This window comes from Bacillus rossius, chromosome 12, assembly GCF_032445375.1.
Source record: "Bacillus rossius redtenbacheri isolate Brsri chromosome 12, Brsri_v3, whole genome shotgun sequence".
In the NCBI taxonomy this organism is placed as follows: domain Eukaryota; kingdom Metazoa; phylum Arthropoda; class Insecta; order Phasmatodea; family Bacillidae; genus Bacillus; species Bacillus rossius.
The window spans coordinates 13,512,925-13,534,708 of record NC_086339.1 but is presented as its reverse complement, the minus strand read 5'-3'; the positions used below and the strand labels follow the sequence as shown (position 1 = coordinate 13,534,708).

General features: G+C 37.1%; 2 protein-coding genes across 4 annotated transcripts in view; both read right to left on the bottom strand.

Annotated features, from left to right (window-relative positions):
* LOC134537554 (neurobeachin-like protein 1) overlaps positions 1–21,784 on the bottom strand; it is a 611,081-nt gene that overhangs the window by 161,358 nt on the left and 427,939 nt on the right. The window lies entirely within an intron of this gene.
* LOC134537563 (larval cuticle protein A3A-like) lies at positions 570–4,560 on the bottom strand. Its single transcript, XM_063378128.1, has 2 exons — positions 4,524–4,560; positions 570–1,142 (listed from the first exon to the last, which is right to left on the bottom strand). The coding sequence occupies exons 1-2, from the start codon at positions 4,533–4,535 to the stop codon at positions 669–671; spliced, it is 486 nt and encodes a 161-aa protein (XP_063234198.1). The 5' UTR covers positions 4,536–4,560; the 3' UTR covers positions 570–668.

Sequence of the window (21,784 nt, the reverse complement as noted above, 5' to 3'; positions counted from 1 at the left end):
CCCATCTAGTAAATACGTTCAAATGGATGTGATATATTACGGGAGTAAAAGCGATTTTTTTTTGTTTATCAAAAAACCCTCCCCTTTCGACAGCTTTGCCCATTAATGAATTCGACCGAGATTTTCCATGATTATATTTTATGCATCAGTTTGGAAGTAATCTGTTAAAAATTACAGCAGTTATCGTAGTCCTAAAAATGTGATACATACATATAATTAAATGAAAAAATTCAATAAATATAAAATAATTTCACCAACCATGATTAAATAATCAAGCAATATATATTAAAAACATTCTTTTACCTACACGATTCGATCAAGTAGTAATCATTACAGTATTAAATGATTTAAAGTTTGATATAAAAGTACTGAACAATAAGAAACTAACCTCATCTCACACTAATAAAATTATATTTAAATTAATTGCAAATACCTCAATGAGCTCTTCTAAATGTGGAAAAAATTTGACCTGGGTTTTTAAGCTTACCAGTAAGCGTCGTAGACAAGATTATTGAAGAGGTAAGTCACAAAAGATACACACAAAAAAACAGTGAAAATAAAATACAAAGTTTTTTTTTGTATAAATTATTATTATTGAACGAATGAACTGAGCAAACTGTACAATGGATCATGGGTGATGCAGGTTTTTGTGATAGTGTGGCGGCGGCTTAGCCGATGATCTTGGCGTGGGGGGCGGCGTAGCCCAGGGCGGGGGCGCCGTAGCCCAGAGCGGGGGCGGCGTAGCCCAGATGGCCGGCGGCGTAGCCCAGAGCGGGGGCGGCGACCTTGGCGACACCCAGGGGCTCCTTGTGCACGACGGCGTTGAAGCCGTTGACGGGGTCGGCGGTGTACTCGACGGTGCGGCGGGTGCCGTCAGGCTCGGTGAGGCTGTAGCTGCCCTGGACGACGTCTCCTTGACGGCTCTCCTGCTGGTTCTTGGAGTCGCCGGTCAGAGCGTCCTGGATGTCGTAGGCGTAGTTGTAGGACGGGTTGGGGTCGTAGTCGGTGTCGATGGCGGCGGCGGGGGCGGCGTAGCCCAGGGGGCGGGCGGCGTAGCCCACAGGCGCGCCGGGGGCCACCACGGCGGGGGCTCCCAGGTAGCCGGCGCTGGCGGCGGCCACGAGGGCGGACAGGACGATCAGCTGCAAGCGCGAGCTCAGTGAGACACACAGACCAACACAGCCATCCACGTCTGCGACAAGTTACTCTTAATAAGTTCAGGTCAGAGATTTAGATCGCACCATCTTGTTCAGTCGTCGTGTGTGACCTCCAATATTAAAAATAACACACGCCACATTGGCGTATGCCTTCAAGGAAACTGCAACACTGTGGTGATTATAACCCAATCGTTAATGGGTGATTAGGCCATAACAGACGAGATGAATACACTATATCCTGCCATTTCCTTCTGCAATACAGAGTTTAAGGAAGAATACTAAATCTAGTCTTGAAACCAAGAAAGAAATATTTCTACAAGTTGAAGATCCTAAATTCAGCTGGGACTCTAACCTGAAACCTATAGCTCACCAGCTTTAACCTCTAACAACTGAGCCAAAATGGTAGGAAGCACTCTATAAAAACTTGTGCATTGCAAAGCTTTACTTCTACTTGAGCCCGAGACATCCAAAACACGTCCAACTAGTCCTTGACTAGAAATGAAGTGGTCAGAACTGTTACAAATCTTACAGCCAAAAACACTAACACTATAAACGTTGTTTTTGCCAAAATTGGAAACTTTTGATACGAGTACAATATCAAACTAAAATATCTCTCTTGAGCGGTTATAAGCACAAAACTATTGTTCTACAAACATTTAAATAACCCGTTTGTAAATATTACATAGCAACCAAATTGTACAAACGAGAGCACATTTTATAACAGGGATAATGTGCAGATGTTATCACTGATATATCGTCTCCTAGAGGCATACTAGCAATGTCAGCGTCTGACAGTCCGTTACAGACATAGCCTGTACTTAACTATGCAACAGAGATGAAACCTAGAAAGAACAATTTGACACGAGTTAATTCCAAGGTAACGTGGAACGAAAACCACGTACTTAACACCCGTTGAATTAGTATCGCATTATGCTAATGTGCCCCACTGAACTTTGAACAGTCCGAGAGAGGGAGAGAACTTTCTCTTGAATGATTGGACGATAATTTAACTTGACACGCCTTGGAGAACTCATAATCATCGGGAAACAACAGTCAACCGAAGAACGACATTCATCGCGGTCAATTAAAGGTGGAAATACGTTTAGTAAATGTTAGCAACCACGACTGACACATTATTGTTCTATGGGCGTGCAAAGGGACTTTCGCAGTACAGGCATCATATTAAATAAACGCGATGTGAACTAGCAGGGTCATCAGCTGTGGGATATTTACGGCTCGTAAGAAACAGTTGGCTGAGGCTCAAGCATGCAAAGGATTCTATTAGCAGGATTTATCATTGTGATAAAACAGCTTATTTTAATGGTTTCATATCCACTAAATAGCAGTTCAATTATCCTCTTCCAAGTCATTCCTTGCTAAAGATTTTTTTTAAATATCTATATCCTCCAAATAATTATAAAAATACATATATTATTTTATGTAGGTAAGGTTCAACAGGCATTGTATGACTATAGAGATCGAAGCTTGAAACACGCGTGGAACTCAGTTGCTCTGGGGATCACTGCCACACCCTGAAAGCACGCGAGCCCGTAAGAACGACAGAGACGCCCGGTCAGGCGCGGGAGACCTAAGATGCACATAAAGTTCTGCCATTCCCGATTACACCCGAACAATTCACCTTCGGCCAACCTCGGTTTTATATATATATTTCTGTTTTTTTAAATGTAGCTATACTAACCTAGCTAACCGCCCATAGTGTTTTAAAGTGTTTTAATGTAGCTAACATAACCGACCACTTTTAATAATTGAATTCATTTTTCCTGCGCAAAAATAAAATAAATCCCGAAGTTGGCCGAAGGTGAATTGTTCGGGTGTAATAGGGAATAACAGAACTTTATGTGCATCTTAGGTCTCCCGTCAGGCGCTCGCCGTTAAGGTTGCCACGCGCTGAACACTAAAAGCTGTGGAACCACAAGAAAATACAAAAAGATAATTTCGCTATTGTGATGCCAGCACTGACTTGATGTATGACCAACCGAACAAGTGCAGGATGGACTCGTACAACGAGGGTTCCAGAACAACACCCAAAAACTTACTTCCTTTTTAAAAAAAAATGGCATACGATTTCCGATGTAAGTATTATTAGTACTTGTTGTTAAATATATCGAATATATTATTTTTACATCGGAAATAAATTTTTGCTTTCCAGGCTACCACCATTTCCCATTGGAGGCCACATGAAAAACTGTCAAGTTAAAGGCAACCAAGATGAATTCTCTCGCCGTTACACTTAATTAAAAACAGCCGTGGTCCACTTAAGGGAATACTTATGCATAACATATTTAAAACTCTATTTATATGAAGTTATTAAAGTTACCATCAAAGAAATAAAAGAGGTAAACAATAACATCATACACGATTATTAGTTTCAGACCACCAAATAAATATAAATATAATTATAATCGCAGAATATTTATAACATATTTTTCGTAACCAGTTTTCTATGTCGAATCATATGTCGGACGGACACAAAGAGTATCTTTACGGCAATGTGGTTCCGTATGGGAACGTGGCGCTTATTAAAAAGTGACGAAAATCTTAATTGAACTAGCTATGAAATAAAAATTTCCACAAGAGGTAAAAACCAAGGAATTTTTTTTTGTTTAATTTAAATAAGTCGGAAGACGTGCTGCTACGGACAGAACTTAGAGACAATGGACAACTGATAATTTACAATCCACATGTGCCACTACACGTTAGTTCGACGCACGCATAAAAATCGCTAGGCGGAAGTTTACACAAAAAAAGACAGCCGATATTAAGTAGGTATAATACAAGTGTACATTTAAGCGGAGAACCTAATAAACAACGCTTCCTAATTAAAAATATCAACTCAGAATAAAAAATGCCTAGCATACTAACAGTAAGGGGACCACCTGCCCAAGCGCACGAGCTCTAAAAGCGCGGGGCGCTAAGGGCGACACTGGCTCGCGCATCAAACGCATCTTCGCCTCTACGCGCTAGACTGAACTGGTGAGCAGTCTTCGCGTAGATAACGCGCCTTTATGAAACTTTAATTGTTGACCCTATTTTATGATAACGAAATATTAAAAATAATACTAACTGCACGTCTCTTTACTATTTACGATACTGTGTGCCATATTTCCAAGTGCCCAAAAATACGTATTAAAAACGAAACATGTTTAGGCAGGTGAAAAGGTTCTGCAATGTCATCAGTAATCAGACACCGCTAACAAAATCTTGGTTAGTGAGAAGAGAGCGCGTTAAACATTCAAAAGTTCGGCGAAACGCAAAAAATAAAGGAATGACCAACGTTAGATCACGACGTGGGACGACCATCTACAGGAAGTCTTGACGCCGCGAAGGCGAGAGGAGATACCCTACCTTGAAGGCCATGTCTTCGGCTGGATGCAGGAGACTTGAGTACGCCGACAGTGGCCGGGCGGGGCTCTTATATACCGCGACAACCCCCCAGATGTAGGCCGGCCGGGACCTTTCGCGACGGCTGACGCCCAGTGCACCTGTGGTCCGTTGCTCCACCGAGGCCCCGGGTACGGCGCGCCGCGTCACCGCCGGTCTGCAGCGAGCGAGACGCCCTGCGTCCCAAGCTCACGTTTCACGCGAATACGTCAAAGAACGTATGATAACAAAATCGGGGGGATACAGTTTGATGTTGCAGCTACATATCTATCATCTCCAACCCAAAATTTAATTACACCACTGGATAGCTAAAGGATCAAATAATTCGTTAAGCTAAGTGAGGACTGTGACGCATCGCGCGCGATGGAAGGGGATGCGCCGCCATTTTGAGGTCATTTTGTTGCGTTTCGAGATTTCCATTTAGTTTAACTTTCGACTCGGAGAAGCTACGACGTTCGTTTGGGTTCCAATCGTCAGCTCTCGTAAAAATCTATCCATTGCACATATAAAACATTAGTGTAAAATACAGCGAATATATATGGTGCTAAAATTAAAAGAAAAACATGATTATAACATACATAAAATAGCATATTTTATATTTTGTATAGAAAATATTACCTGTTACGTACATGTATTCACGTAGAACACACGGCTGTGTCCACGAATAAGAGTTTTAGCAGGAAGTGATTAGAGACTCTTTTTTGGTACGCGTGCCATAGCTTCTGTGTTTTGCGCACCATGTTTGTGTGACGGATCGTACCATAACTTTCGTGCCTAACCAATACTGGGCAAAGGAAAACCGTATAGTTTAATGCAGTCGTTAAGAATTCTATAATCAGAACGAGCCGAAATTTCCCTGGAGTTTTCTTACGATCCAGAAAAAAAAAGGAGAGGCATAAGCTGAATTAGCGGCTTCGTTGGTGTCTTGTTTTTCTATATTGTAAATAAGCTGCCGGAACATCTGCATTTTGGGTGGTGAACATTGGTAAGGCACAAAGTTACGGTACTTTCGTCGTTTTGTGTTGGTACCCTCGAACACCACTCTGGCCTTCAATTTAGGTTTACACAACTCCTCTCTTTCATTCTTATCAAAAGCAAAACTAAGGTGTTGGTTCTTGCAATCCACAATGGCCTGTGTGTCTCTTATAAAGTCTCAGCCCAGTATAATTTTTTCCATCAAATTTGGCATGACCTAAAAGCAACTACTGCAAGAGTAATTAGCGATTTTAAAATGAAGCACCACGCCAAGCGTTACTCTACACGTTTTACCATCGGCTAAATTCACATCCAAGATTGATTTAGCACTCAGTTTTATTTTAAGTTCAAATCTAAACTAGACTTAACCACTAAAAAATTCTCGTTGCACGATGAACTACTAGCTCCGGTATGCATTAAAGCAGATATGTGTTGATCATACAGCTTAACCCCCCACATATAAATTTGTAGCACTTTTTATCTCCGCTAGGCGTTGTTTATTTCTAAAGCACAAGTTGTTTAACTCCTTTTTAAAATGACACCTGTACGCTCGGTGACCCCTTTTCCCACAAAAACCACACTGCACATTCCCACCCATGTTATTACCCCACCTTTTGGGACAGCTGACCACCTAGTGGTTACCCTCTACACAGAAATAACAACCTACTTTCCCCCTTACGTTTTCCTTAGAAACATATCCGCTCGTGTTTTGCTTGAGCCACATGCTACCTTCATCATAAATTTCCTGCCGCGCAAGAGACCTTTGTCCAAGATATCGAATTTCCTCCCCCATTTATCTCCGTTCTCGCGAAAATTACGGTTACGTTGCTTCATTTTACCCCTAATCCTTTCCGCACGATTTTGTCCCTCATTACTAGATGACTGCAACTATATAAGATCCCCTGTATCCTTGGCGCTTTTACGATGCCCCAATTCTTGACCTCTTACACTCCTTTCATTACACGACTGAGAAATAAAACAAATACTGTCCACGCATGCAGCCCATTCACTAATGTCACATAGGTAGATTCCTGGTTTATCCCCCCTTCCCCCCACACACACAAAACTAGACTCACGCCTGACTTCGGGTTGCAAATTTTCTATAAAAAAAATTAATGCCCTCATCCTCGTGCATGTCTACATTTAACGCATACGCATGATCTAATACATCGTGCACAAAGCTCAAATTTTTTTCCCACTTCTCTTGAAAACTATAAACATGCTCTCTGATCGACTCCTCTCTCTATTTATTTTTGCGAGGGCATAACATTTTCCACTGTTCCTCTTTGCATTCGGTCCAAACCTGTCCCCGCTCTACTTCCTGGCCAGACCTCACGTGCTGGCCCCGAGCAACGCGAAAGCAAACCCTTAATTAATTCGCCCTCATTGCAAAAAAAAAAAATTGCCCGAGCCAAACTGTCTGCCGCCAGGCGTAAACGTAAGGGCTCCTCCGCACAGGTGCTGCTAATTTTCCCAACACCTTCCATGCCAATTAATTGTATTGTCCTCCTATACAAATAAGTCACCCACTTCAAGGCCCACAAAGACCTCATTCAGTGCTCCACAATCTGTCGAATGTTCCGTTTACTCCACCCAAGGACATAATTATAACGAGCAGTGCTCAAAGAGTATTTAATATTAGACGGGACCACGCGGCTGCGACTCTTGACTAGCAGAGTGTCGCAGACTTGATGCTTTTATGCGGTCGATGGACACAAAATTTATAGTCAGAGACAAGCTCGAGTTACCCTGAATTAAGCATATAATCATCTTACTCTGACTTGAGAACAAACACAATAAAGGGCTTAAAATGTTGTTCACTGTTCTCTTTACGAAAATTGAAACACAATGATATTACAATATCCAAAATGATAATTATGGCCTGGGTGATCACACGATGTAATCTATGCTTTCAACCGGGGTGCACCTCCGAATGACCCAATTTATATAAAACATTCAAGATTGGATAATCAAACTCCATTTGCACTAACCCATGCTCCAAGCTCATGGCAATTAAAGTCTTACAACTTTGACGTAAGCGTTAACGTTAATACTGATACGTAACGTAATTATCATGCTAAATACAACAAGAAAGAGCCAATTAATTTTTAAAAAGTTTCACAAAAAATGTTGAAGAAAAGTTGGACGTAACTACGCGCAATGTCAAACTGTCTTATGTCTCGTGACGCTAAATTAATCGTGCAAAATCTCTGTACGAAACACTTGCGTCTTTTCCTCGCACCACCCTGACGTTTCCAACAGGCCTTCTTGCATTTGCTCGCGTCGCAAGCTACTTATAGAACATAAGGGCCATGCAGAATTCACGAACAACACTGGTTACAAAATATCCAGGGATCTTCCGTCATTTCACGGAAATATTCCTAACACACTGGGAAACTACTGACTTCACCTACTTAGACTATGAATCCACAAGAAACAGCTCATCTTGGAGTATCAACAAACACTTCAAGAACTCGTTAAAAACAGCAAAAAAAAAAAAAAAAAAAAAAAAAAACACGCACCCTTCTTTACGAGTGCATGTTCACAGCAAAATACAAAACTCTTAGGTTGTAATTCGGCAAACATTGTGTCAACGTATATCCAGTAGCTAGTTAGGTGTAAGACGCCTAAGGTGACATGATTAATATAACACTTTAATTTAATATATTAAAATATTTATTAAAAATTCAATTAATTTTAGTATTATCAAATGAAAATTATTTATTATATATATCATATTTAACGAAAAATTCTTTTTAAAGAAGAACCTCTTGAAAAACTACGTTGGGTGTTAATCGTCTCTCGTCATTCAATAATCGTTTTTCTGTGATTCAATTCAATATACACCTTCACTTGATTTGCAACTCTTGATCGGACAAAACCACATACAGTTGGCCGTGTGAAAATACTGGGGTCTCCAAATTGATGCCAACGTAATAAAATAAACAATATACTTCATATTTAACTGCTTATAAAGGTCATCTCCAGCAATCATTCTCATTTCATATATGCTAGAAGCGAGTATAAAATGTGAAGTATGTCTGTAGTACACTAAAACTGCCAATAAAAACTTTTCCTCACGAGTTAATTTTTTTTAATGACCAAACGGAGCTTATTTTACGAATATCCCTCGTACTATGATTTGGCATACTCAAGGTTCTTTGAAATAAATAAAATTCAGAGTGAGATAGGCCATCCATGGGGATGGTGGAGGTTGGATTCTCTTAATTTATTTCAGAAAATTTCAACGTAGGTAAATTCTTAAACATAAATTGTCACTGAAATATTGGTAAGGGAAAGTCAGCAATAAATCAGGGATTTTTTTTTACAGATTTGTGTGGACACTCTGGTGTGGCTTCTGTGCGGTCTTGCAAAATGTTTGTCTTAAATTCTTCGCCCCCAGAAGACGAACTTTGGCGGGTACGCCTGCTTTCTGTGATGTAGATAACACGCACAACACACTTGGGAGAGTGTTGCCTATACCGCAGGTTACTGACCGTTGTCAGTGGTGACGTAGTATATCTGAACTGAACTGATATGTTCTTTTTGACGTGACAACGTCTAATAAATCGATGAACGCCGGCTGCACGCACGAAAAAGTGTCCCATAACGCAGACTGTCCCACTACGATGTGTCCCGTTACGCTCATTGTACGCTTGCGCCGCATCTCTCTTCCACTCGATTGGAACAACCATCGATTTGACTTTTCAATCATGTTTTCGTCGTTTTAATTATTAATATTATGTAATTTAACGATCGTCCACCGATTTTCAGCACAATCGGTACGGTTATTTAAAAGTAATGTTGAATTTTCAAATACGTTTTTGTACGAACAATGGTGTTTTACAGTTACACATAATAATTCAAATTAAACCCGGGATCTTTTGCACAATGTTTTAAAAAAATATTGTAACAAATTATAAATAAGTTTGGTGTATTTGGGATGCGTATTTGTTATAAAAACAAAATAATATTATTCCCGTACGGTGCTGCCATCTACGGTGACGGACACAAACCGAACGAATCGCGCTATCTATATTCTTCCGCGGCAACCAGGCACTCGTTCCTTTGTTTATCGCGAGGGGCGTTATTATTATTAATGAATTATAAATAAAATTTCGTGCCCGGGGCCACAATTGCATATCATTTTGTGCACTGGAAGACATAAAAACGTAAAATATTATCGAAGAATTTTAATCTCGGCCCCAGCGCACCACGAGCGTCTGGGTTGGAGATTAAAGCCGAAATTCTTTCTTAAACTTACTAATACTTATTTTGTTAACTGCAAGGGCATTTTTATTAAATTCTACGTTTAATTTCACGACGAACAAACTTCGTCGTTAAATGTGTAATTGCGAAAAAGCGTAAAACATTCTCGACGATCTTGAAGTTAAATAGCAAACATGTATAAAATATATAGTTAACATAATCTCTTCGTTGAAGTAATAAACATATTTGAATTAATGAGTGCAAATAAAAGTAAATTTATCAATTAAATTGTAGATTTCATTTCACTCCTTCTTTGTATCCATACAAAATAGTGATAATTCAATAAAATGATATAATTTTATTCATAAAAGTATGCAATCACTTCATTAATGTTTTGTTATGACGTTGTCACGTTAACCTGTCGTCCGTAAACCGACTTTACAGAAAACCAATTTTTTTTTACTAGTCTATATAATTATTGTACAGAGGGATTGTAAGTTTGTTTGCAGGTAAACAACTAAAAAATTGTCAGACTAGTTATACAAATTATATTTTACTGTTATGAAATTACATAATTCATACTCAACGAACAACATAAGAACACATAAATTTGTACGTTACCGAGTTTAGGTGTTACTGCAAGTACTGCACGTGTTAGTGACACACGAAACTACAGCAAACTCGTGGAATAACATCATGTCAGTGTTAAGAAGACTGCAAGTATCCGCTCTACCACTCTGGTTCTGGGGTAGAGCGCCTGCCTTGTGACTTGTAGGACCCGGGTTCGCGCCCCGGCTCCTCCAAGGCGGATTGCCCAGACAAAATGGTGGCATTTTCTCTGGTAGGAATACAATCCCTTGTAACAAGTCAGGCTACCAAAGAAACGGTGGGTGGAACAGAAAAAAACCTTCCAGGTGGCTTCCAAATGGGGAGCCCGTTTCTTTTCTTGGGCTCCCCATGCGGTGGCCATTCCGGGGGTTTCTCCGGGGGAACGGAGTTTTGCAAAAAAAAAAAAAAAAAAAAAACTTTTTTTTTATTTTTGTAGCGTTTTTAGTTACTGCTATAAATAAATCTCAAACAAACATTAAGAATTTTTTTGCGTTTGTTCATAAAATATTTGAATTTATTGTGTATCAAGCAGTGAGTGGTTGTATACTGATGATGTCTGTTCAACTATTTATCAGTATATATTTTCTTGACAGCTCGAACGTAGTGAGAAATTAATAAGTTTCTCGCTCATTCAAGCTAGGCCAATTGATGTAAAAAAAATCTACTTCAACATTCCAGGATTATTATTTCAGTAAATATTTTGGCAAATAAAAACATTATTTCGCTGAAAGGACACAGGGAGGTCAATTGTGAAATTTAACCCAGGTCTTTTCCGTACAACTACCACTTTAATTTCTCTAAAACTATTAAAACATTTAGATTACAGTTCAAATTATTATTATTTATTTAATAAGAACATTTAATTTTATTAGAGTTTTGTATTTTTTTACATATATTATAATATATACTGAGATATCCTTGTAATTATTTTTTCTTCTTACTTCAAATAAATAATTTTAATAATAAACATTTTTACGTTACATTATGTAAAACTTACTTTAGTGTAAGGTTGGTAATTTTATAGTACTTCATTTAAGCATACATTTTCTTTCTGCCTGAAATACCAATGCATCTAACTCATTGAGTTAAAAAATGTTCCGGGGATTTATTATATACTGAAATATTAAAATTCTTTAAAAAATTTAATACAGATATTATGATTGTTGGTGTTAAAATGTCCACATTGGGTGGATGTTGTACTTACTAAGTGTTAAAACTTAATGGCAATAAACTAAACAAATCTGTAGTTATTATAAAGACACTTGATTGCTTTACTTGCCCCTAAATTTTCAAGTTACTATCATAATACGACATATTGTAATCGTGAGTAAAATTGCTGTGCTCATGACAGAGTAGTCTGTGGTTTTAACCGGAAAAGTAAGTATAGTAACGATACAAGGCTTGTTTATCTCAACATGTCAGATTTTTTATTTTACATGCCATTAAATTTTTTAATGTGAGACAATTTATACAGATGTTTCATTTTATATGCATTTTATGTACATTTTCCTTTTTATAGTAAAACTGAACCGGGCGACGCGAGGTCTCCAAGTCAATCTTGAATTTATCGGATTTTGTATGTATGTATTCATGCGACTTTGTCAGACGATAACTTCTGAACAATTTATTGAATATTGATAAAATTTGGTATGCAGTCATGTAGGGTTAATATAATTTCCAAGGTAAATGAGAAAAATGTGTCAAAGGGTTGTTTATATATGGGAGCCAAAAGGGGGGATAAAAGTTTCAAATTGAGTTCAACGGGTCAAGAGTTATTCCTAAAGTTGATAAATTTTTACCGTGGGCTTTCTATTTTTCTTCAAAATAACCCTAAATATAGTAAAAAAAAAAATTTCAGTATGTTGCAATCAACACACGATGAGATTAAAACTTATTTTGTCAAATAAAATATCAGGTTTTGGGATACCATTAAAAAGGTTTTTTTACACCACTTTACAATGTTTATTTACTTTTGAAACTACTTATGCATATTTCGAAATATTTATTTCTTCTGGAAATATTTTGGAAACTTCTATAAAATTCTGGAACATTTTGTAGAACTTAATGTACATAACATATATTTCAACCCCACGTTTATTTTTAACCCCCTAGCAATAATTGTTTGTATTATCTAAAATTGTTTCAGAAAAAGGTTTTATTAAAAATTATAAGATTCACAAACAATTTGAAAGGATTTAATGGTGTGCCTTAGAAAGGGAGTTATTAATTTTAATTTTGTTTTCAACCCATTTTTATCCACCCTTTGCAGTGGTTGGTTGTATCAGAAATTGTTTCAGAAAAATGTTTTAGGTAATATTTGTAGGGTTTGCAAAAAATTTGAACGGATTTGATAGTGTGCCTACTAACGGAGATGAATTTTTTTGTCATACAACCCGTTTATTTTACGCCTTGCGGTAATGGTAAGACGTATAATATTTATTTCAGTCCAAATTTGTAGATAATTAATAGTTTTGCAATAAATTAGAAAGAATTTGATAGTGTGCATGGTACGCAAATTATGAATAAATTTTCAATTCTACCCCTGGTTTTTTTTTCAACCCCCTACAGCAATGGCGGCTCAACTTTCAAAAAATGTTCCAGATAAAAGTTTTAGATAATATTTTTAAGATTGAAAAACAATCTGAACGGATTAATTTTGCAATTAATAAGGTAGTTATTAATTTTTTTGTCCTTCAACCCATGTAATTTTTCACTCCTTGCAGTAATAGTTGGTCGTATAAAAAATTATTTTACATCAAAGTTGTAAATAATAATTTAATGGTTCTATAATAACTTAGAATGAATTTAATAGTGTACGTGGTACGGAATTTATGTTTTTTTTTTTAAATTGTATCCCTGTTTTTTAAACCCGTTTGACCAATGGTTCATTTCATCAAAAATTGTTTTAGACAAACATTTTAGATAAAAATTATACCATTTACAGATAATTGTAAAGGATTCGATAGTGTGCTTACTAAGAGATTTATTAATTTTTTTGTCCTCAAACCCTTGTTCTTTCCACCCCTTGCAGAATTTGGTAGTATTAAAAATGTATTCAGACAAAAGTTTTTGGTATTACCATTCGAGTTATAATACGTTCAAACTGATGTGATATTCATAAGATATAAAGCAAAATTTCTGTTTTTCAAAAAACCTTTCCCATTTCTACCCCTTTGGTCGGATTTTGCCCATTAACGAATTCGACCGAGATTTTCCATGATTATATATTATATATCAGTTTGGAAGTGATTTTTGAAAAATTACCGCAGTTATCGTGTTCCTAAAAATAATATATCTTTATATATATATATATTTCTTGTGTGCGTGTGTATGTCACTGAACTCCTCCTAGACGGCTGGACCGATTTAATGAAATTTTTTGTGTGAGTTCACGGGGATTCGAGGATGGTTTGGATTCACAATTGGATATTTTATCTCGATTCTGAGTTAAGAAAAAAACTAAAAAAATACGCTTTAAAAGCAAAAAAACTAAGCATTGTTGATAATTAGCCTCCATGGCAACGAGCTTTTGCATTGTTGTTGCCTTCTGCGTACCCATGGGAAAGGTTTTTGGTAACGGCAGTGGCGTGCCCAAGAGGAGGGGTATGTATAATGAGAAGATACAAAATGTCCAGCGTACATTTGGGCAGGACAATGTCTGTTGGGTCCGCTAGAAAGATATATAGAGATATATATGTAGAAAGATATATAGAGAGATACAGATATATATAGAGAGATATAGAGAATTAGAGAGATAAAGAGAGATGCTTAGTATACGTTTAAAAAAATTACATTATTTATAAATTAAAAAATTGATTGAGGCATTGCAACGCATGCCGGGCATTATCTAGTATATATATAAATTTATAAACTTTTGAGTTGACGATAATTGTTAGGATCTAGGGACTATGAAACGAAAAACTACATAAATATTTTCCAGAAGTCGCACAATGGTAACGGCTTCAATAGGTACTATTTCTTTGAAATCTACCTTGAAAAAACACGCAAGCGCAAACAGTAACTTTTCGTAAGAAATTTCAAGTTACAAATATTCACTAGTTTATCAATAGCAGATTTTTTCTACTTACGATCAGTACATGCTTTGGTAGCAAGGAAGAAAAAAAACTTAATGTAAAAGACGTAGGTTTTTTTTCAATAAAAAGGCTGAATATTTAGGGAAAAGTTTTATTTATTTATATGATGACTTCGCAATATGCGAAATGCAGTGGTATAAATACAGTTGTGTAGAGTATCAGTCAGAAGTTCGAAGTACGTTGGGTTATTGAATTAACCAATGAGGGCCTTCTTGTAGCCCAGAGAGGGGGCGGCGTAGCCCAGAGCGGGGGCGGCGTAGCCCAGGGGGGCGGCGACCTTGGCGACACCCAGGGGCTCCTTGTGCACGACGGCGTTGAAGCCGTTGACGGGGTCGGCGGTGTACTCGACGGTGCGGCGGGTGCCGTCAGGCTCGGTGAGACTGTAGCTGCCCTGGACGACGTCTCCTTGACGGCTCTCCTGCTGGTTCTTGGAGTCGCCGGTCAGAGCGTCCTGGATGTCGTAGGCGTAGTTGTAGGACGGGTTGGGGTCGTAGTCGGTGTCGATGGCAGCGGGGGCGGCGGCGTAGGCCAGGGGGCGGGCAGCGTATGCGGGGGCGCCGTAGCCCAGGGGGCGGGCGGCGTAGCCCACAGGCGCGCCGGGGGCCACCACGGCGGGGGCTCCCAGGTAGCCGGCGCTGGCGGCGGCCACGAGGGCGGACAGGACGATCAGCTGTCGGAACAGATATACTTAAACGCTGCACATTTCAGAGAAACACCATCACAAATCTGTCTTAATTCTTGAAGTATATCAAGAGTATTGCGTAAAAACAAAATATCATTGCAAAAATCTGTAAAACATTGGGTTAGCTTCGATTATCCACATCGATTGTGACGTGTCAAAACCACCAAGTGATCCTTAAATCAACGAGTCAAAATCTTTGAAAGAGGTCAAAATTAAAATAAAACTATCACAATGTAATTTTTAAGAGGTTCTCTTTCAGCAAGGCAACTGACTTTCCAAAACTTTACTCGGCCACGATCGGGCAGGGGTCAATAGCTCCTTGTTTGCACTGGCCTTTTTAGATGCTTGGCACGCATGGACCATCATGGTGCTAAACCCGCTATCCGCACTCCTACTCGAATGTTCGCACTAGTAAATCTACGAATGAAGAGTTATCGTATTTAAGTAGCAAAGTCACTGATAAACATACTCTTAGAGGACAACCCTTGGGTAAGATGTGCTTCGAAGAACTTACAAACTAATAAACAAACCAACAAACAGCTGGTCCGGTTCTTACAGCCACATTGACGCTGGTAATAAAAAGGAAATCTTAAAGGAATCAAGTTAGAGCGAAACGTTTTGCTAGCATTCGCAGAATTTTTTTTTTGTACTTTTACAAAAGAAGACTTTTGAAACCAGTTGCTAAGAAATAGTTTGCGATACTACAAGAAAGATGTTATAACTTTTCATGTATTAAATACGTTTCCCGAGATAATACTGAGTATTTCTTATGTAAATTGGAGCATACTTTAATTTATTTTTCATCCAAATATATTTTTTTAAGGCCATGTAAAAGATAATCGAATATTTACAAGTTGATTTTCTTTGTTGTATCATCCTTTTTATGCGCTAAGTTAATACTGAGAGATATTCAGGGAACGATTTACTTACTACTTTAAATATCGGTGGTACTGGGACAACACAAAGCATAAATTCCCGGGTAAGAATCCAAAGCCGGTATTACTGCGAACATCATTTTGTAGTTATACAGTTGTTTTCGTGTGAATGTACAAATTTGCAAATGTCTCAATTTTACACGAATATTTATGTTCTATTTACAAAACAATTTTACAGTGTAGGGGACGTATGGACGACGAGGGATAGTTGTAGTATTGACGAAATTAATGGGTGTGGTTAAACGGTAAAGTCCCCGTGGAAATCAGCTGTCTCACGACAACGTCCGCTTCGTTTGCCACGCGCGCTGAATCCGCGTTTGTGACCGCCGGGAACGGAACCGCTTTGTCGGGAGGTGAGCGATCCCATCACACGACCACGACAGTCCTCCAATCGCACGCTGTACATAAGGCCCTTCGATGGCTTTCAACCCCCAGATAGGTTGCGAAAGACTTCATACCGGTTTCTAACATTTTCCAGCAATAAATTTGTTTATAGCTTAGTATTTGAAATTTTATTTCGTTAAAACACAAACCACACGTTAAGAGTTCTGATAAAGATCCCATAACATAACTGCATATTGACAGTACTATTACTAAATACAAAACGCTAAAAACTTCGCATGGTACACTATTTTAAGCCAGATATTTGGTATTAACTCCAAGCATTCAATTAAATTATATGCTACGTTTTAAAAGCAAATTTTTAAAATCGCACGTAAAAATTTATGTAAAGTACCTGTAAACTGTCTGAACCAAGAAGGCACCTTTCGGTATCTACTTCTGCTAATGGCAAATAGTATTGTTAAGTATGCCACACTGATGACTGTACAAGGAAAAAGGTTTACAGTCTACCACATTATGTTGAAACACGTGGACACGATACAAAGCTGCTGTTAAGTAGGGCACCCACGATACAAGAACGGAAAAGGCTGGACCAGTACAAGTAGTTGTATTTTAAAAAGCGAACTAAACAAAAGTTTACACACTTAAATACGTTTACTTTCCGTTGAAAGTCATTCGAAAGTCATTAGTAGCTACAGTTTGATCAAGAAAACCATTTCACCTCCCAAAAAAAAAAAAAAAAAATCGGCGAAGAACGATCTCCAAGATTCATGGAAAACTAGTGCACTAATTACGTAAGCCTATCTCGTAAAATTGAGTAAACAAGTTGCGTTATAATACAACACAGAACCATCTTCGTATATTATAACTAGCACATTCGAATTTATATTTTCTGTATTTTGATCCTTAAAACTACCTACAACAACAATAAAAAAATATATATACACTTAGTAAATTAGCAGTAGCTAACATAAATACTTTAAACTAAATTTAATACAACATTTACTGTTAATAGTTCGAGTTGGCCGACTACAAATTCAAGTAATCTGGTATTACTCCCATCCCCCACGGTTTTTAACACAAACATAATATAACTCTTCTTGATAAAAGAAACAAGCCTTCACTAATAAGTTAAACCGATTATACGTGGCAATTTATTTTTTTCGTAAAATAAAAAAAAATTGCCTTCGTTAAAGCAGAGATTTTCAAAAGTCAGAAACAAAGTGTATGTACACTAACAGTATTATTACAATTGTAGTCATTCCTAAAATAATATTCAATAATAAATGCAAACGACAAATAACCTGTCACTATTAACTTCAGACATTTCACTACATTACACATTAATTATTCTTTAACTAATCCAAATATAGAAAGAAAAAAATGTTATGGTCTAAAAACTGTTGAGACCAAGATGGCGTCGTCCGGTTGCTAACATTACCTAACCATGTTAAAAAATATTATCAAGTATATATATTTTGGCAGTCTCAGCCCGCGACACCGCCTTACCTGGAGGGCCATGGCGAGAGGGTTGGTATGCCTGCAGGTGGACAGTGGCCGTTGTGAGGAGTGCGGCCATCAGCAGCGCTTATATACGCGGCGGGCCCGCGCGCGATGTGGGTCACCACACCGGTCGCAGCCGCGACTACACCCTCGCCGGGGCACGCGACTCGCGACCTTAAGGCCCTGCTCCGCCCGAGATATATTTTTTTTTTTACAAAATGAGTTTGCACCAAAAATCCAGCTGAGGAATCTCAGGAAATACACTTCTTGACAAAAACTCAACCAACTCGCAATGATCCGTCCGTGAATCAAGTGGCCTGCAGCCAATCAGATGATCCGGAAAATTCTATCCGCCCGTCAAAACTTTGCGTAGCTTTAACTTTCGACTCACGAGCGGATGAAATTATAATATATATTTTTGTTTGTTTATTTATTTTGCTATTTTCTTATTATATTTTTAACTTTTTAACGATTTCAAGTATATACAGAGACACAAAAGTGTAATTAATAACTTACAGTAACTTGAAGATGTATTAACATAAATACTAGAGCGGAAAAAAATAGTTTAATGATCGTAATTGATAACGGCTTACTTGATCGCCCAACTAATAAACCTTCAAAAGAGAAATGTTCTCAATTATTTAGGCCTATCTAGTCAGTTGGCAGCATCCTAGTCAAAAATATAATGGCGGACGTTTGACGGATGGATGCACCTAATTGACCACGGCGAAACGTTTCAGGAAAAATTATTTAGTTATAAATATTAGCCTCACATTTTACGAAAAGCAGATGTGGAAAATATATCTAGCAACAAAATTAGTTACGGAACAAAATAATTCAATGCCTACACAATGTATGGAATATTAGGGGAAAAAATTGTCCTAGAAAAATCAAAAAAATATTAATACTCGGATTCATCCGCCATGTTGATATATCGCATTTTCTTACGTCATTTGTTTATTGAAGCGTAGGTCCTACGAATATTTCGTTATATATGTATCAAATTGTATGCTGCAAATTATAATATGGTGCACGTTATCCACCAACTGCGAAATAAAAAAAAAATAAAAAAGGAAAGGAAAAATAGTCCGGTAAATATTCATAATAAAAACGTATTGACTTCTGTTCAAAATGTTTTTAGCTAAATTTACGAAAAGTAGCGGTAACAAACTCTCCAGAGATCTTCGTCGATTTACAAACAATTCCTCGTGAAAAAAATCATTATTGAAATGGTTAATGTATGATACAATGCGGCCCGTAACACTTTGGATGAGAAAAGAATGGGCACTTGAGTAAAGAACATCTGTAGACCGCTGAACTACGGCTTAATGTTTCAGCCATATAACAAACATTAAAGACGAGGTGTCAACGAGAGTGCGCTGAGAAAACCCACCAGCTTGCAGAAACGTCCGCCAAGTTTACTTATAATAAACATAAAATCTCAAAAACACATTTTTTGAGATTAAAAAAAATTTGATTCTACTTGCCTATTTACACTATACACAACGAAACATCCAACTAAGAAGTTGGGAGCCAACTTAGTATTACGAGGATACCGTTTTCTACAACTACGAAGAACCCTTTGTTTATTACAGGTGCAAGTCTCCGTTGGAAATTACGAAAATTTATTATTTATTTTGAACAGCTTGATTCCGTAATGGTCACTAGCTGAAAATTATTTTGTCATTTCACAGTTTAAAAAATTGGTTGTCTGTAAAGTCGATTTACGGATGATAGTTTAACGTGACAACGTCATAACAAAACATTGATGAAATGATTGATCCAAAAGAAAAGAAAATATCATATTCGGCCTGAGACTGAGCCGTAATAGGTTTTTGCAACCAAACCATTTAGGCATTAAAAATATTATATTCTTTGAGGAAGAAAAAATTTTTTTGACGTGACAACGGTAATGGCGTTCTTTCAAGTACGTATTATTTTAATTACTAGTGTAAATCATTATATTTAAACAGTGTTGTATGAGTATTGTTTTAGCTGTGTAACTAAATATTTATTGCTGGTATGATACTTTTCACGCTTTAGTTTGACATTGGTAATTATTTGTCATGAGTTATTATTTGATCAACTAAATCACACACTGTATTATAGTTATGAGCCCACGAGCGTGTAAATATTTCGTGTCCAACAGAGAATATGCTAGTTAAAAGAAATTCAAACAAATATCGTGCGTGGAATATTATTAATTTATACCATCTGAAACAATAATTCTCAATATGGTCTCGTGGCCAATTCAAAGATAATTTGTTCGAATCTCGGCAGCTGCGAATTTTTTTTGTGCTTGTAAAAATAAATACGGCGCACGCAACATTTCAAAAGTAATCAATATATTTGAATTAATGAATGCAAATAAAAGTAAATTTAATAATTAAATTGTACATTTCATTTCACTACTTTGTATTCATACAAAATAGTGATAATTCAATAAAATTGATTCAATTTTATTCATAAAAGTATGCAGAGTTAGATTTTATCATACAAAAGATAGAAAAATTAAAAAAATTGGTTGTCTGTGAAGTCGGTTTACGGACGATAGTTTAACGTGACAACGTCATAACAAAACCTTATTACATGGTCTTGTGGTGGACATAGAGAAATGACACAAACTCCATGTTTGTGTGTCTATGTCCTACATCCTATGATTTTCTATTAAAAAAAAAAGAATATACCCATTTATCACTCCCTTAGAGATGGCATTATATAATAATGGGTAATCTATGTCACTCTCCGGCCAACGTACTATCTCTATGAAAAAATAATTAGGTCGATCCGTTGCACCTCCCTCTCTTTTCTATGTGCATGAAAGAAGGACAGACAGACTAACACACTTTCGAATTTTAAATATTAGTAGGGACTTTCAAACTATTTGATTGTAACGTCTCTTTATAAACCGACAAAAAACAAAAGAACCTTCTTGGATTCCCCGTTGTGCATTGAAACCAACTGCTGCGCTTGCGTCAGTCTTACACTAGCAACAATGTCGTAACCCAGGAATTTTATTTGATCACTCGTTTGGTAACTTGATCACGTCCCAGCTTCTTAAACTTGTTTTTACAAAAAATATGTCCCTCTTGATTTCGTGTATTTAAATATATATATATATATATATATATATGTTACTTAACTAAATATACGTATCAATTCGTTGTTTATACACAAATACGTACATAATCTTGTTTTGGATAGGCATTCATCTTAAGCCCCTTGAAAAGGCCTGGCTAAAGAATCTGTTATGAAAAGACTCTAATACATACCACAGTTAAAAAAAATGTAACTGTGCGTTATAATATCAAACAAAGAAAATTCAAACATTGCGTGTGTTCTTGAGATAGGTATTGGAGCCCATAAGTTTTTTTGAAAATCAATGATTATTTCTGATCATGTTCCTCATATTTGTAGCTTAGGCTCGGGTCCACATGGAAAGTCAAATTTTTGGTATTTATTATTGCTAATTTAATACTTCCAAAATTAAATATTTCAGAAATAACAATACAATAATTTTTATACGCTACAGAACAACAAATGCAATGCTGATATAGTGGAATATAAGAAATAATTTGTACTAAAAATAAAATTACGGCACTAAAATGTAATAACACAACATAGAGGGATCCGCCTACTTGTAACAATATTGGTCTTTCTTTTTCGAGAGTATAATGTTAAAATATTAACTTTGCACAAAAATGTATTTAAGAAAAATATGTGACTTAATAAAGTACATACTTCATAAGCAATTTACCATTCCACAATTCCGCAGGTGCAGTCCAACATGTACAAGAAGGTAGAAGAGCTCAATATTTCGTTCTGAAGACGTGTTGCTGGAGCAGGATAAAAAGGTTCACAGTACCATTGAATATAT